Source organism: Gadus macrocephalus, chromosome 21 (assembly GCF_031168955.1).
Source record: "Gadus macrocephalus chromosome 21, ASM3116895v1".
In the NCBI taxonomy this organism is placed as follows: Eukaryota; Metazoa; Chordata; class Actinopteri; order Gadiformes; family Gadidae; genus Gadus; species Gadus macrocephalus.
Genome location: NC_082402.1, coordinates 4,402,853 through 4,419,332, shown reverse-complemented (window position 1 = coordinate 4,419,332; position 16,480 = coordinate 4,402,853). Strand labels below are relative to the sequence as shown.

The 16,480-nt window shown below is 45.4% G+C and overlaps 1 protein-coding gene across 1 annotated transcript in view; it reads left to right on the top strand.

Annotated features, from left to right (window-relative positions):
- phip (pleckstrin homology domain interacting protein) overlaps nucleotides 1-16,480 on the top strand; it is a 43,034-nt gene that overhangs the window by 1,529 nt on the left and 25,025 nt on the right. Inside the window, exons 5-15 of the mRNA XM_060042075.1 lie at nucleotides 2,625-2,775; nucleotides 3,439-3,537; nucleotides 4,552-4,712; nucleotides 10,136-10,357; nucleotides 10,965-11,065; nucleotides 11,381-11,451; nucleotides 12,092-12,192; nucleotides 12,401-12,441; nucleotides 13,133-13,231; nucleotides 13,788-13,944; nucleotides 15,819-15,953. Of these exons, the coding sequence (XP_059898058.1) occupies nucleotides 2,625-2,775; nucleotides 3,439-3,537; nucleotides 4,552-4,712; nucleotides 10,136-10,357; nucleotides 10,965-11,065; nucleotides 11,381-11,451; nucleotides 12,092-12,192; nucleotides 12,401-12,441; nucleotides 13,133-13,231; nucleotides 13,788-13,944; nucleotides 15,819-15,953 (1,338 nt within the window). The remainder of the gene's footprint in view (nucleotides 1-2,624; nucleotides 2,776-3,438; nucleotides 3,538-4,551; nucleotides 4,713-10,135; nucleotides 10,358-10,964; nucleotides 11,066-11,380; nucleotides 11,452-12,091; nucleotides 12,193-12,400; nucleotides 12,442-13,132; nucleotides 13,232-13,787; nucleotides 13,945-15,818; nucleotides 15,954-16,480) is intronic.

Below are 16,480 nucleotides of genomic sequence, written 5' to 3'. Positions count from 1 at the left end.
TTGGTAGGCCTACGTCATGAGTGTTGTGGTGTAGGAGCGCGACGATCCGGAGGAGGGACACCATGCGCCACAGCTCGGGCGAGGAGGCGCTCTTGTCCTGCAATAGCTGGGATGTGTGAACGAGGGTAGAAAACACACGAGGGGGGAATTAAACACGAGTTTAGTTGGGTTTTTTAAACTGTACGTCAATAAAAGGATTGTGCAGGATGCAAGTGGGTTTAGGATCGCGGTTGTAGCTCTTGGAGCTTGCGTGTGAATGGAGGCGAGAGTGTGTGTGTGTTCACGTTACGGCAAGAGAAGTGAAATCGCTTTATGTGGACATGCGAGGTTAGATAGGAGTTATACCTTGTACTTGTTTTATTAATTTGCGGGATAATTGTCCTATCAGCAAATAGTGTTCGTGCCAGGATTGTTTTTTCGCATGTGGGCGTGTAAGGAATTAATCGTGGTAGGGTTAAATATGTACGCAATGGTTATCGACTCGAATAGTGTGCATGGTGTTTTCTTGTGTTTTTGAAAGTTTATATTTTGGCTATTTAACGAAATGAAAGTGACCTATGCCCTATTTAATAAATTAAAAAATCCTATGTTTTTCGGGTCTCCTTTGACATCGCCATACACAGATCCCTTATCCCGTCCTATCATGAACTGGGGAGTGATGTTGTGGATGTTAATCTATAGGTTAAGAGATGATTCAGAATGTGTGGCTGTGTGTGTTTTAATCTTCCTGCTCCCCCCCCCCCCCCCCACACACACTCTCTCGGCCCCCCTCCGGAGCGAGGCTCGTGATGACGCGCCGTGCTGTGGCTGTCCGTGGTGGATACTGCCTCTCTCTCGGTCGCTTGTCTATTAAAATGCGACGTGATCTTAATTATGAGACAAAAGGAGTGGTTGTGTTTGGAAGCGTTTGACGGCGTGCTGTTGTGGCGTTTGTCAGCGGTGGATGGTGTCGTGTTAAATGAAGGGGAGGCGATGTTTTTTTGGGTGGACTGTTATTGGAGCAACGAACGGTGTCATCACACCCAACGTAAAATAGATAGAGCAATTAACACGGTTAACAATATCAGATTATTATGATAATTAATGTTAATTAATTCGATGTTATATATATTTTTATCTTGTTTATTTTTTAAGATACCCAAGGAACTCGGTGTAATTTAGTAGGCTATTGCTGCAATATTTTTCGAGCAACATATATTTAAACGAGACAATAAGACTATAGGTTCACGGTCGTTTTAATGATTTAATCATGGGTGCATTTTCACATGAAAACGTTAATTGGGTAGCCTAGACACAACCACCAATCTATTTTCGTTAATGGCATGACATTCATTACACCCCACGTAGTTCCTTTAGCTCGTTATTATGTTAGTATTATTTCTATGAGCAATGCATGGGGACAACATGGCTAAATCAAATACAATTGAAATAGCTATGAGGAGGAGCAGGGAGTTGCAGGAGTGGGTCAGTGTCTGGGGATTGAAATGTTTCAGCAATGTTAGCTTTTTGATCGTTTCCACATTTTCTTGGTGCATGTGTTTCGGACTGCTGGAGCCTCGTGCGCCGGAGCAAGTGGGTGTGTGCCTTTTAAGCAGTGCACGCTCGTATGCAAGCATGGCTTTAGCAAATGCATTTTCCTCAGCCAGGCGAGCCCGCTAGGAGGCAATTAAGGGGTCACTAATTGTGCGTGTGTAGGCCTAGTGTGTGAATCTAGCAGTGGGGAGTTCTAGGTGTGTCAATTTTATATGAGCAAATGAGGGGGAAGGGGTATGTTAAACATTACAGTACCCATGATGCAAATGAGACAATAGAATCGTGACATTATTACAAACAATCATTCCTCGACATCTGTTTTATGTGGATTGACTTTCATGATTTAGATATTTGGCCGTTCTTATTTTTCCAATAGTGGATTGTTTTGTTATGTGTTTATCTCTATCCTTCAAGCACTTCATGTATGCATATCTTTTTTCCAAAATAGAAAATCACACGAAAGCATAAACAATGACAGTTGAAATAGATATGCTTATAAGGCCAACAATAATACAATGTGTGCATGATTCAAAACGTTGGACCTAAAGGTCCTCGTTTTTTAAAGGAGCACAGGGAAGAAGGAATAGATATTTGAGAGGGTAGTTTTATGATTCTGTAATAACAAACCACTAATATACACAATTTCTGAAATGCAGCAGTGTGTCTGGCTCCTGCTGAGATGTTAAGATGTTGCTTAACACACACTTACAATTCACCTCTATACATTTCACACATTTTGCCGTAAAAAAAAAAAGAGAGAAATTGTTAGAGGAAATTCTTATTCTTTTTAATGGGATAATTTTTTCAGAAAAGCTCAGAGAGACATGGGTATGCATTGCACGCCGTGGATCTCTGAGAGGGCAACATCTCTGGAGCGGGCTGGGGCGAGGCGGTGCGTTCCAAGGGCACACGCACCGCATCCTAAGCACTCCTGCAGAGTCTGCTGCTCTGAGTGTAACCACTGTGTGTGTGTGTGGATGCGTGGATGTGTTTGTGTGTGTGTGTGTGTGTGTTTCTGTGTGCATGGATGTGTTTGTGTGTTTCTGTTTGTGTTGATGCATGTGTGTGTGTGTGTGTGTGTGTGTACACAGGTGAAGATACACAGGCATGTGGGGCCGGACCACCTGCTCCAGGTGTGCTCCAGGGTGTGTCCCCTGCTGGAGGGAGAGGTGCCCGCCAGCGTGCCCGGTCTCCACAGCCTGCTGGGGGCCGGGAGGCAGAACCTCCTCCGCACCAGCAAGAGTGAGCGCCGCCATGCTGTTATATTTATCTACAGTACATTCAGAGGGATTCACGCATGCATGCGCAAATACACACACACACACACACACACACACACACACACACACACACACACACACACACACACACACACACACACACACACACACATGGATACCTACAGTCACAGCTATACACTCACAGGAAGACAAATGTACCCAGTGGCACAAAACACGCACACAAACACAAAGGTTCATACACGCGCACACGCACACACACACATACATTTAGACACATCCCTGTCTATATGGTTAATAATGAAACACAACCACACACACACAATCATCCACAAGTGCACATGAACGTAAGCTGAGTCGTTCCAAATATATTCCTCCATACACACTTGAACACGGGCAGAAAATGAACGGTGAAATTCCCCCTCTGGCGTTTGGCTTTCTACAGTACACACACACACACACACACACACACACACACACACACACACACACACACACACACACACACACACACACACACAGAGCGCAGATAATGCGAGTGCTTACCCTTGCATTCGCTGCACAGACCATTCATCCAAGTGATGCCAAGTTCCACACGGCATCCGTTTGTGGGTTTATGTTAAATTGTGTGTGCGCGTGTGTGGGGGGGTTTGTGCTTCCCCTGCAGGCTGCAAGCATGTGGTGTGGAAGGGATCGGCGCTGGCGGCGTTACACTGTGGACGCCCCCCGGAGCCGCCCGTCATCTACGGGAGCCCTCCTAACATTGGTAATAACACACGCCCTCGTGCTATCATCACGGATACCAAAGCCCTTACTTCCGGGCGCTTATTTGAGTGTCTTATGTTAGAAATGCCGTGTCCATTATCACTGAGTGAATTGTGCAGGGAAAATATATATCTTCGGTCCACGTTGCCTGCCTGCGTACGAGACGGTGTCGAAGGGGTCGTTTAGGACCAATGATTGAATCTCGCGGGACCGAATTGATCCCGCGTATCAATCACAGATGTGTGATCGCCGCCCTTCTCAGTGGCAGATCAGCTGCTGTGAGGGTCAATGAGGGATGAAAAATAGCGGTGTACACTAGAGACGAGGTGTAGCAAAGGTAGGGCATGCGAACGCATGTCTTTGGAGGAAGCGCCAATGGTTTGTGTCAGCCTCCATCTCTAAGGCACTGGGTGCGATGCCCTATCTCTGCAACGTGTCTGTAGTCACCCTTATGTAAGAGGCCTTGCCGCTGGCTGCTTCCTAATGGCATGTGCATACGTTCCCTGTAAGTAACCGTTAGGCATAGTAAACCGGAATGTCAGTGTTACCGCAGGGACACAGCGTGAACAGGGGTAATGTTGTAGTATCCCGCTGGTTCGTGCTGTGGCAAGCCAGGCTGTTAATCCGGGATTTGGATACTTTTTCTATTTGTTTGATAGATTAGCCACAGCAGGTTTGAAGTTTGCACAAGTCATCATGAAGTCAGCCACATCTAGTACGTGAAGCCCGTAGATCGCCGGGCAAAAGATAATAATAATAATAATACATTTTATTTATACTGCACTGACTGTACTGAATGACCGGCGTTCTACCCTGGCTGGGTGATTCCTCTTTATGTTCATGCCTGTTATGTTTATGCCTCCGCCTCTCTGCTTATGTAGGACAACAGTACTATAGACAGTGCTAGGGGCATTGCTGCGTCTCAGTACTTAAGAATGGGATAGAAAAGTACTCGCGTGTATTTTTCTCACCGGTATGCATATGTTTTTCTTTTTTATTTCTTTACGACGACCAGTGGAGACGGGTCATGGGCGTCGGCTGAACGGCTCGTACCGCTTGCGGCAGCTACTGCCCACGGCGGTCTACCAGCACATGAAGATGCACAAGAGGATCCTGGGACACCTCTCCTCCGTCTACTGCGTCACGTTCGACCGCACCGGCCGCCGCATCTTCACGGTAAAGGCTGGGGAGGACTTGTCTGATTTCCCGAAACTGTGTGTGTGTGTGTGTGTGTGTGGGCGGCGTGTGGGGCAGGGGGGTTTGCGTGCAGAGGTGAAGGTCGTAGCGTAGGTGGAGGAGGCGATTGGGTGAGAGTGGAGGAGAACTGGGAGCTCTGGGTCGGCCCGATCACAGAGGCGTATTGGTCTTCCCTCATTCTGCTAGGTGGACTGGGGGTATTGGTGATTATGTGTGTGTGATGCTTGATGTGTGTGTGTGTGTGTGTATGCTGATTGCGGGAAGTGAACTGCTTCTGATGCTATGGGTATTGTGTTCAGAAAATGTGTTGCTACGTGTTTGTGTTACAGAGAACACATGCTTCAGTTTAATTCATTAGCTTGTGTATTTAGTGCGTTTTTTCAGGGCTTCAAGGTTTATAAACTCCTTATGGGTAATTGAATGAGTCCCTTAATACAGTATGCCTTATGCATTTTGGACTCTTTTTAATTAATGCGTTGGTGTGTATCGCTTATTGTGGACAAATGTCCAGACACCAGAGATACCAACAGCCTCACAAGCTAGGAGGTAGTTCAACCAGCGCCTTAGAGCTGTCTGTGTGTTTTGATTTTATCAGGGCTAATTCATCCAGATAGAAGTGTTGCCCTCAGACTGCCTCAGCCTGTGTCGGGCCTTCATGTTGTGTTGGCAGCTGTTGATGTTTACCAAATGTTTAATGCCGATGCTATTACTATTCAAGGTTTTGTATACAACATGATAATCCCAGTCTCTTCAGACAGCCCCTACATCAGGGCTTTTTGTCTGATGCTACTCAATGCTGTGCTGGGAATGTTTGAGGTCACAGCGCGAGCTCTAGCATCTCATTACTTTCCGATAAACACTTTTTAACGAGACACATTTTATTGGGTAAAAAAACATCATTTTGTTCGTGATTATTGGTCACAGATAATCAACACAACATGTTATGGTACAGTAATGCAAGAATGAACTACATAGATAGACCCCACAGGAGAATATATGGTTTAAATTACGTGTACAGTAGTGGTAGTGGTATGGATGGGATGGCTGTGATTTACAGAAGCATATGCACTAGTCGATGAATAAAGTTAGGAGATTTAATTTAAACATTTCAATGCTCATACCATGTGGGTGTGCCATCTAATAGCCACATTAACCTCTGCTGGTTTCCCTTCTATGGTTCTACGTAGTAGTCGCGTCTATCTAGTAGCTAAGTCAATGTAGTAACAAAGTCTATGTAGCCAGTCAGTTTACTATTGAGTCATTTCCGACGTTATTTCAGAACTACTTGCAGTGAATTCAGAGGAATAGCCACCTCTAGCAGGGGAAATTCCTCCTACGGGTGACAAAATGAGATCTAAAGAGTCATGACAGTTTCAGAAAAAAGTTTTGAGAAGAAAAAGACATATTGGGCTCAATAGGAACAGGTTGGAGTGGCGTTGTCAGCAGCTCTCAAAACCCTTTCATACTCGCTTGAACAAGTGTTCAGCCGATAGAAAACAACCACTCCGGAAAAGCATTTTTACCCGGAAGTAGCTTATTTCACAGAAGATTTCCCCCATTTAAGAACTTTACACATTTGAGTCAAAATAATCATAGAAACGTTCACAAAAATGACAAGAGACCAAAACAGAAGCGTTTTCAACTGAAAAGGGGATTTGGCTGTTTCCTTCCATTTGAAGATACTGTTGGGGTAAGGCCTCAAAGATGACTCAGACTTATGTGGTTGCAGGATCGAACCCTGAACCTTTGCCGGCTGCACTACCCTGACCGCCGTTGAGTACGTTGTGCTGTTAGATGTACGCAGCACACAGCTCCTTCTTTATTAATGAGGAGCGGTTGTTCTTTAAGACCTTATCTGGCTGGTTGTCAATGTAAACAGTGGAACAGTGGAAACAAAGAAGTTCTTCTGGTTTAAGCCGAAGAGCCCTCCACTTGGTTGGGCGCTAAATTCTCCTAAACACCAAGTTGTGATGCTGGCGTTCCCTGTACGGCCCAACACGAAGCTGCCCCCAGTAATAATGGTGGCTTAATATTTTTGCATCATATGCTTGTTTCGGTTCCTTCAGTCCAACAGAGCCGGCTGCTGTTCACCATTTTCAGCTCGCGCTTCTTAAAACCTCTAAAGTAGGGCTGTCTGTTGTGGAGGGGGATGAGGAGTGGGGGCTTTATATCAACCTGATCTCTCGTCTCCCTGTGCTTTCTATCTCTCGTTTTCTGTCTCTACGTCGCGCAGCACTATCTCTATTTTGGATGACATACTTTTTTTTTTTTTCACTCTTCCTCCTTCTCTCTTCCCTCCCTGTGAGTATCTCTCTCTGTCGCTGAATCTCTCTCTCTCTTTCTTTCTTTCTCTCCGTCTCTGTCTCCTTCTCTGTCTATCTCTCTGTCTCTGTCTCCTTCTCTCTCTCTTTCTCTGTCTCTGTCTGTCTCTATCTCTCTGTCTGTCTCTATCTCTATTTCTATCTCTGCCTCTGTCTCCTCCCTGTCTCCTCTCTGTCTCTGTCTCTGTCTCTGTCTGTCTCTGTCTATCTCTATCTCTCTGTCTCTGTCTCTGTCTCTGTCTCTGTCTCTATTTCTATCTCTCTGTCTCTGTCTCTGTCTTTCCTTCTCCCTCCGCCCCCCCCCCCCCCCCCCCCCACCACATACACCTCAATCTCTCCCTCTATCATTCTCTCCCCGTCTGTCTCTGTCTCCTTTATGCTATTATTTCTTTTTCATCATAACTGGAGAAACTGTTTCCTCTGAGACGCTGGCTGAGCGCCAGAATTAAAATTCATCCGGCTCCGACTTGCTTTCTCGCCATCTCCTCCTCCTCCTTCTGCTCCTCCTCTTCCCCCACCTCCCAGCGGTACCATCCACCCCCCCCCCCCTTTCATGACTTATATTTATATATTTCATTTTATTTTTGGTTCATTGCATTAGGATTCTTTGTTGGGCTTCGCTGCAGTGTTTTCGTCTGGGCTGAGTGACTAAACTGTGAAGAGAAGCGCGTTCATGCTGATGACGGCCGCTCATCATTGCACAGGAAACTGGTTCTCTAAGAGGCGTTGCTGGAGTCATCTTGGATCTGATGCATTGCTCTTTCTCCAGATCCTATTCCAGTTTATGTCTGATATTGATTACTTGATCTGTTAGAAGTGTTCAGTAGCTGTTGCCCAGTGATTATGGGAGATCAATCAGCATGTCTGTAATGGCTGGGTTGGGAACATAAATGGATGGATACATTTGATGGCCAAACTGAGTTATTGATATTTCATGATAAGGCATCCTTCTTTTTGGATGTCAGGGCTGCTGTGTGATGGATGTATTTGAGTTAACAACCTGAATAGTTTTCCTAATATAAAATTATCATAACAAAGTTTCTGTCTCTACATTGAAACGTAAAACTTTAAATGTTTGCTGCTACTATTACTGTTTTGACTGAGACTACAAACCTTCCAGCTAGGAGTCACTCTAGCCACTATACTAGCCAGTGCCCTTCTACCTTTCTGGGTAAGGGTTAATTAATTCCCCTCAGACAATAAACAGGTTGGGTTCTGTAATGCGCGGTAAACCACCAGCCATCCAGTGGATGTTACCCTGGCTAGCTCAAACCTAATAACTTCTACTTGTGGTGCACTTACTTAGCGTTTTCCTCAATACACACAAAAACAATATTAGTGCTTTTATCTTCACGTATTTAGCAATACACTTCCCTCACTTATCCAAACATAAAGAACAATAAAATGTGTAACATGATTTATAAAATAGCCATGCAGCAGTAGGAATGATAAACAGTTTGTTTGGAATGGCGTGATACCTGTAATTTTCAGATTATATTTTCTCTTACAACTGTTAACAAAGTGTGTCAGTTATATACGCCTCTCCTATGCATGGCGATAGTATTTTATAAGTGATTTTGGGCTAATTATGCAGATTGGTTTGCGTACTCCAGTGTGAATGGCTGCCAATGTCAAACAAGGACACAGCTAAATCCTTAAAGTCCTTAATTCCAACAGTCCTCTCTAACAGTCTTGTAAGATTGGTGAACAGGAAAAACACTTCTGCACATTTACTTTTGTCAGCAATTCTGTGTGGAAAATAATAGATTTGTAGAAAAGATATCCGAACAACAATAAGAAGAATTTGTGCCTGGTTTAGGTTTTTCCCCGCTGCAAACCTCAAATAACGGACATGACCTTATAAGGACCTGTGTTCTGGTGACTCAGGCTGACCGACTTTGACTCCTTCATTCTAATCCTCTTTTCCATTTTCCCACGAGTCCTGCTTTTAAATCTCAAATTTGCACACAGTTGTTTTGGGTACAGTAAACTGGAAGAAAGTGTGGATGTGTTTAAAACATCTTTGCTAAAGCTTTCACAGTATTTCAAAAACCTACAGCCGCCGTGTACACAAGAAAGAATCTTCATTGTCAAACTACTATTGACGTGAAGTCTGTAAATTCCTCTTGAAACGTCGTGTTTTCTCTGAGTTTCTTTAGTGTTTACATCGTGTCTTGTCTCTCAATAATTCAATTTTTGCAGTTGCATTGGCCAAAAGCAATTTGGCGCTTCAGATTCCAACACGTCATCGGTGTCAAACCCATTCAGAAAGAGAGCGTAATTCAGTCTCAAATCTTTACTTGTTATTTACTTTTGTCCTCGCAAACGTACGCAAACCCTGCCCTGGGTCATGTCCATCCTGAATCACATCACCTACGGATATGGATCATAATGTTATCATCCTCCTCCTCCTCCTCTTCTTCCTCCTCTTCATCCACCTTCCTTCTTTCAAGGACTACAATGGAAATGAGCCTTCGGGCTTTATTGTGTCATCCCTGACTAATTATGTATTTTAACGTATGACACAGAGTGCTGTACATATTGTAGCGGGCCTGTGGATGTGGGGTTTCCACGCCACCAAGTTGAATAGACAATACTGACACAACTGGTGGTGGTGAGTTAGGTCCCCCCCTTCTGTAAGCGTCTTTGGGTCATTGAAAAGCGCTATATAAATATAATGAATTATTATTATTATTATTAATTATTAACTCACCAAGCAGGTTCAACTTAGGATGGTTTATTCACCTAGTAAACACAACCAGGGTGGGAAAAGGGTCATCCAACTCCTTTATGATCCAGTCCTCTTTGTATCTTGCTAGCCCTAGCTCCGGCTTGTGGTAGCCTGCTCTCCCTTTTAGCTGCAAGCACTCCAGCTTAACGACCCTCAGGCCTGCCTCGTTAACTGGAGGAAGTCCATGTATGGCCTGGGGGATGGAGCCAGCAGGTTGCCAGACCTACCACTCCCCTCACTCCTCCCTGGCACTCACTCACTCACTCACTCACTCACTCACTCACTCACTCACTCACTCACTCACTCACTCACTCACTCACCCACTCACCCACTCAACGCCTCTTCCCCAGGGCTCTGACGACTGCCTGGTGAAGATCTGGGGGACGGACGACGGCCGGCTGCTGGCCACGCTGCGGGGCCACGCGGCTGAGATCTCGGACATGGCGGTCAGCTACGAGAACACCATGCTGGCCGCCGGCTCCTGCGACAAGACCATCCGGGTGTGGTGCCTGCAGACCTGCGCCCCGCTGGCCGTGCTGGAGGGGCACGCCGCCTCCATCACCTCCCTGCAGGTGGGTGGGGCTGTGTGTGTGTGTGTGTGTGTTAGCCATTTAGATAGGGATTTATGTGTGCGTGTGTGTGTGTGTGAGTTTATTAACCATTTAAACAGGGATGTAGTATGGGTGTGTGTTGTGTAGCCATTTAGATAGGGATTTATGTGTGTGTTTGTGTGTGTGTGTTTATTAACCATTTAAACAGGTGTGTGTGTGTGTGTGTGTGTGTGTGTGTGTGTGTGTGTCTCAACCATTTAGAAAGGGATGTGTGTGTGTTGTGTACCAGTGCTTGTCCGCTGAGTGTATGCACATGTGTTTATGTACTCGGTTCTGCACGTGTATGAAGAACTATGCAGAAAGTGTATAACCTTGACTCTGACTAAGTTAATGTAATATGGTTTAATTTAATGCAGAAGTTTCATTTTTCGAGTTGTTTATAATTCAAGTTGTTGATTATTATATGGGTCTGGTAGGCCTGAATTAATGTGGCAGAGAATTTTGTGTCTCCAAATGGGTATTTTGGTTATTTTCATGTTCTTTTTTTTTACAAAGTCATTATCTCCCTGTGTCGTCTATTGATTGGCTGCCACACTAACATCCTCTTCTCTAATTGGCTGCGTTGCAGTTCTCTCCTCTCTGTAGCGGCTCCAAGCGCTACCTGTCCTCTACTGGAGCGGACGGCACCATCTGCTTCTGGCAGTGGGACGCACGCACACTCAAGTTCTGGTGAGTCACACACACACACACACACACACACACACACACACACACACACACACACACACACACACACACACACACACACACACACACACACACACACACACACACAGGTACGCACACACACACACAGGTACGCACACAGCCATATACACAGTACATACTTGTTTGCAATTAACCATTTTGTCACATTTAGTTCACACCACGTTGACGTTGGGAATACAAAACTGCACTCAAAATACAAGCTGACTGATTTTCAATTCAAACTCTTATATAAGTGTGTGTGTGTGTGTGCGCGTGTACGTGTGTGTGTGTGTTTAGTCATAGACCCAGTAAGTTCACCGAGCGTTCCCGACCTGGCGTGCAAATGATCTGCTCCTCCTTCAGTGCAGGTAAACACAACCTACTTTTAGTCCATGCATATATGTCCATGTGTGTAAAGCATATACGTGACTAAAGTCTATTGAGAGTAAACTGTGCATATATAAAAGTGCAAATATGCAGGCCTGTGACTGATCTTTAGCCAAGTGAGCAGTGAAGAATCTTTCCCTGAAGGATTTGTGTTCTAGTATCGAGTTTAGTAGTGGATTGTATTTGGAATGGAGGGCAATGAGTAACTCGTTTTAAAAGGTAACCCGGAGAATGACTAATTTAAGTGAAACATTTATTTAGCAAGCTGTTTCCGAAACGGGTTTTCTGCACGTATTATATCAAGCTGACGAAGTACCTCAATTATCTACAGCTAGAGCTGTGCCATAGGAACAAGGCCCCTTAGGGGATAAAGGATGAGGCGATAAATTGTTATTTAAACATGATGAATGTTTAGTTTTTCTATTATATTCTGTGTTGATTTCATGTGCTCTATGTTTGTGTGGGTTTGTATGTGTGTGCATGTGTGTTTTCGTGTACTCACGCTTGTGTGTGTGTGTGTGTGTGTGCGTGTTTGTGTAGGTGTGTTTTCGTGTGTGTGTATTTGTTTGTGTGTGTTTTTTTTTCATGTGTGCTCACCCTTGTGTATGTGTGTGTGTCTAGGTGGTATGTTTCTAGCCACAGGAAGCACCGATCACATTATACGGGTGTACTACTTTGGATCGGGACAGCCAGAGAAGATTTCCGAACTAGAGTCTCACACAGTGAGTCTGTGTGTATCTCTGCCTATTTCTCCAACTGTCTTTCTGTCTGCCTGCCTGTTGGTTTCCATCTCCTTGTTCCTGAATAAAAGACGACTTTGCATTGCCTCTCGGTAATGCCAACAAAATGCAAAGCCTTGTTTGACAATATTTACTATGGAGGTTCGGTACAATGACTTTAATTTGGTTCCCCTGTTTTTTTTTCCTCCAGGATAAAGTGGACAGTATCCAGTTTTCCAACGGCAGTGACAGGTGAAGTGTTTGTGTGTGTGTTCCGGTATGGGGGTGGTTGTGTGAGTGTGTTTAGTGAGGGAGGGAAAGAACTGCAAGGGTATTGTAATGTGAGTTGCTGTTGTCCGCAAGACACCACACTACCTGTTCTCATGTCACCCACATGTATAGACACACACGCACACACTTGCACTTGACGTCTCACACCAATGCTTGTTGGTAAAGGATTGTGTGAGGTGTTTGCAGAAAACATGCTCAGCCCAGAGAGAGAGAGAGAGAGAGAGAGAGAGAGAGAGAGAGAGAGAGAGAGAGAGAGAGAGAGAGAGAGAGAGAGAGAGAGAGAGAGAGAGAGAGAGAGAGAGAGAGAGAGAGAGAGAGAGAGAGAGAGAGAGAGAGAGAGAGAGAGAGAGAGAGAGAGAGAGAGAGAGAGAGAGAGACTCTTGTATTTACAGTTGGGACAGTATTCATGTTTGTGTTTATACTTGGTGTGTACAGCTGCGCTAAGGAAGGTAGAAGGAGACAGGCTTCACAGGCCCTCTTTTAGGGAATCCTAAAAAAAAATCTGTTTATCTAATGTATTATTCTGTTTGTGTGTTTGTCTTTCTGTGGGTGTGTTTGTTGGTCTGCATGCCTGTGTGTGTCGGTTTGTGTGTCGTGTGTGTGTGTGTGTGACTGCATGTGTGTGTGTGTGTGTGTGCGTTCATGTGTGTAGGTTCGTGAGTGGCAGCAGAGATGGTACGGCGCGGATCTGGCAGCTGCAGCCTCAGGGCTGGAAGAGCCTTCTGCTGGACATGCAGACCAAATTACCCGGGTATGTCCACCCAGCGTCCCACGAACGCACACTCACGTGGCTCTCTGCTTGGTGGACGTGGTGTCAGACTCTCAACGCGGCTGGGCTTTATTACGCTAGGCCGTCCCAACTCTGTCTGGAGAACAGGTTGAAATTAAATAAAAAAAGTCTGAGGTTTGCAAGAAAGCCCTATTGAAAAGTAGACGGAAAGCGCTTTTTTAACCTAAACAATAGGTTGTAGGACAGATCCGCCATCCTAATGTTTTGCATAGAGATTGCTTGCGGAAGCATTTGTCTTCTTGTCTATTGGTTTTATTAGCTGTTTAATTTCATAAAACTGTGGAAAACCACCGAGGTCTCAACCTGTAGACCTACATAATATAACTTTGTCTAAATCTGTGCCATGAAATCGATTCATGGACAGATTTTCCGTCATTCTGTTACAGATATTCAGATAATGGACCACAGATGTGGCCTGGAATTCAAAGCGACAAGCTAGTTCCAAGTGTCCCACATATCCTTTTTTTTTTTTTTTTTTTTTGTATTCCAACCAACTCCCTGCATCGCGCTCCCACAGGAAGTACAACCCTCCCCCGCTGGAAGACAAGGTGACCAAGCTGAAGGTTACCATGGTAGCGTGGGATCGCCATGACGGCACCGTCATCACCGCCGCCAACAACCTCACCATCAAGGTGTGGAACTCCACCACCGGGAGCCTGGTCCACGTTCTCATGGTACGTGAGTTTCGGAGTTTGATGTTCTTACACTCGCATTACTCCTGCCCACATGTGTATGGACGCCGACAGACAGACATGCAGTTAGATTTAGTCTCTGACAGGAACGTCACTTCTGACAAGGGTGAGCGATATTCAGCTCGGCACACTCAACGTGGCAGAGCGAGTGTTTGAGATGGAAGGTCTTCAAATTGACAGCCTGTCTGTGTATGTGCGTTTGATTGGACCGCGTTAGCTGTCGGCTGATGTGTGTCCCGCCAGAACTAGCGACGCCCATTTTATATTCAACACTTATAACCCTTTTTTACTCTTGACTCCTGAACGCATTCACATTCAACGGATCTTAAACCAGAATAGGACGAATGCATGTGATTACAATGCATTAACATTACATTATGGGATGGCTGGTGAATGGCAAGTCCAAGTCAGAATTGAGAACACTTTAAACCCCGACAAAATAATACATTGACATACATTGATTAAACAAAAAGGAATGAATAAGTACTGTTTTCTTAACTATCCAGATGCAGGTTGCATGCAAACTAGAGGTGTGGTTTCTCAATTATAAGCTGCGATGCAAGCTCGCGATGCAGAAGTGAACGACTCTGCGTCGATGCAGTGACAGAACATAATCGGGGGTTTGGGAATGTAATCAGGCCTGCATGAAAAAATAATTCATAATTGTTTGTGATTGCTGTAATAGCTTTTGTTGTTTCACTTTGTAGTTAGACGTTTGAGTAGGATTATTAACCAAATAATGGCTGTAGAGAGCGGTTCTGCTGCCAGTCTCCTAGGCAGGTTTACACCGCTAGACACACAGGACCACTACCGGGGATCACCTCTTAAGATCCCAGCATCAGGTCACTGTAGTTGAAAGAGTACATATCTTGAAATCCCCCTACACAGGCCAGCCGCTAGCAGTTGGCAAACTAACCTATTATAGTTTCAGCAAAGGCTAAGGCGAAGTCTATTTTGGATTATTTAATTATACAGTATATCCTACTTCAAATCTTGACCAAATTACATATCTACATGATATGAATGGTATTTATAAGATGCCTGAAAAACCCTAGGATGGGATTTTATTTACAACATTATTGAAGTCATTCAATCATTGGTCAACATTGATTCCAGATGTGACCAGGTTGTGTTAGAGCTGTTATGTGAAAACCTTATTTTATAGATAACTAACAACCCTCTAGTAATGCACTTCAGAAGGATTTATGTTTTTTTTATTATCCTTGACAAACTAAGTTGGGTCACACGGATAATGTTAGTGAATAGGCAAATGTTTTTTATCCTATAGACTGTTGAGTTGTAGCCCTTTCCGAATAAAAGGGCACTTCATATTTATCGGCTGATTTTAATTTATGAAACAGTAGCCAGAAAATTTGACCCGTCCAGAAGCATCGAGAATCGTTGTGCATTTCAATCGTTGACAGGTGAAACGTGATAGAAACGGGACAATTCACACCTGATGAATGCATGCAGTGTTCCCTTACCCGACTAACCGCAGTCTATTAGTCAGTTAATAACACAAACTCCTAATACACTAGTACTGTCTGTTCTTAGCCGCGGGTTACCAGGTTCTGGGTTCACACAAAGTACACGTGGGTCAACGCCAGTTCTCTACGACACTAGCAGAGGTCTCGCTCACTCGCTCACTCACTCACTCACTCACTCACTCACTCACTCGCTCACTCGCTCACTCACACACACACGCTCACCCCCCCCCCCCCCCCAACTCCATCTCTCCCTCGCGCCTCGGGGTGTTGACGGACCACGTCAGCGGTCCCGTCGTCGGCTGTCTGGTCCTCACACTTTTTTCGGCCATTTTGTGTATTTTATTAGTTTGCTTTGTTTGTGGCGTCCAGGGTCACGAGGACGAGGTGTTTGTGCTGGAGCCGCACCCCTTCGACCCCCGGATCCTCTTCTCGGCGGGCCACGACGGCAACTGCATCGTGTGGGACCTGGCGAGGGGCGTGAAGATCCGCTCCTACTTCAACATGGTGAGGCCCCGCCCCCACCCTCCCCCCACTTCCTCCCGCTCATCTTCACCCGACACCTTGTTTACTGTGTGTGTGTGTGTGTGTGTGTGTGTGTGTGTGTGTGTGTGTGTGTGTGGGTGTGTGTGTGGGTGTGGGTGTGGGAGGAAAAAATTGGGCGAGTGTTCCTGAGAGAGAGGGTGTTTATGAGTGTGCATGCATGCATTCATGTGACACAAAGCCACCGTTGGCTTTTGGCAAAGTTGTTGTGTGCGTGCGTAGTGGTACATGCCTGCGAGTGTGTATCACTGACCGAAGTCATTGTCTTACACTTCCTGGTTCCGTTTCTTTGGCAACGGATTGATTCCAGCCTCGGAACCAGCGGGCCACCAGGTTGGCCGGCCAGCCGGGAGCCGGTCGGCGGGTTCACAGTGTCTATTAATCACCAGCGGTTTCTCCCTGCCTTTCCTCTGTGCTCTGCGTTTGACCCACATTGGCAGAGCAGCGTACTGCGCCTGCTTTGGCCAGGCCCTGTCGGGCTGGTCCTCCCC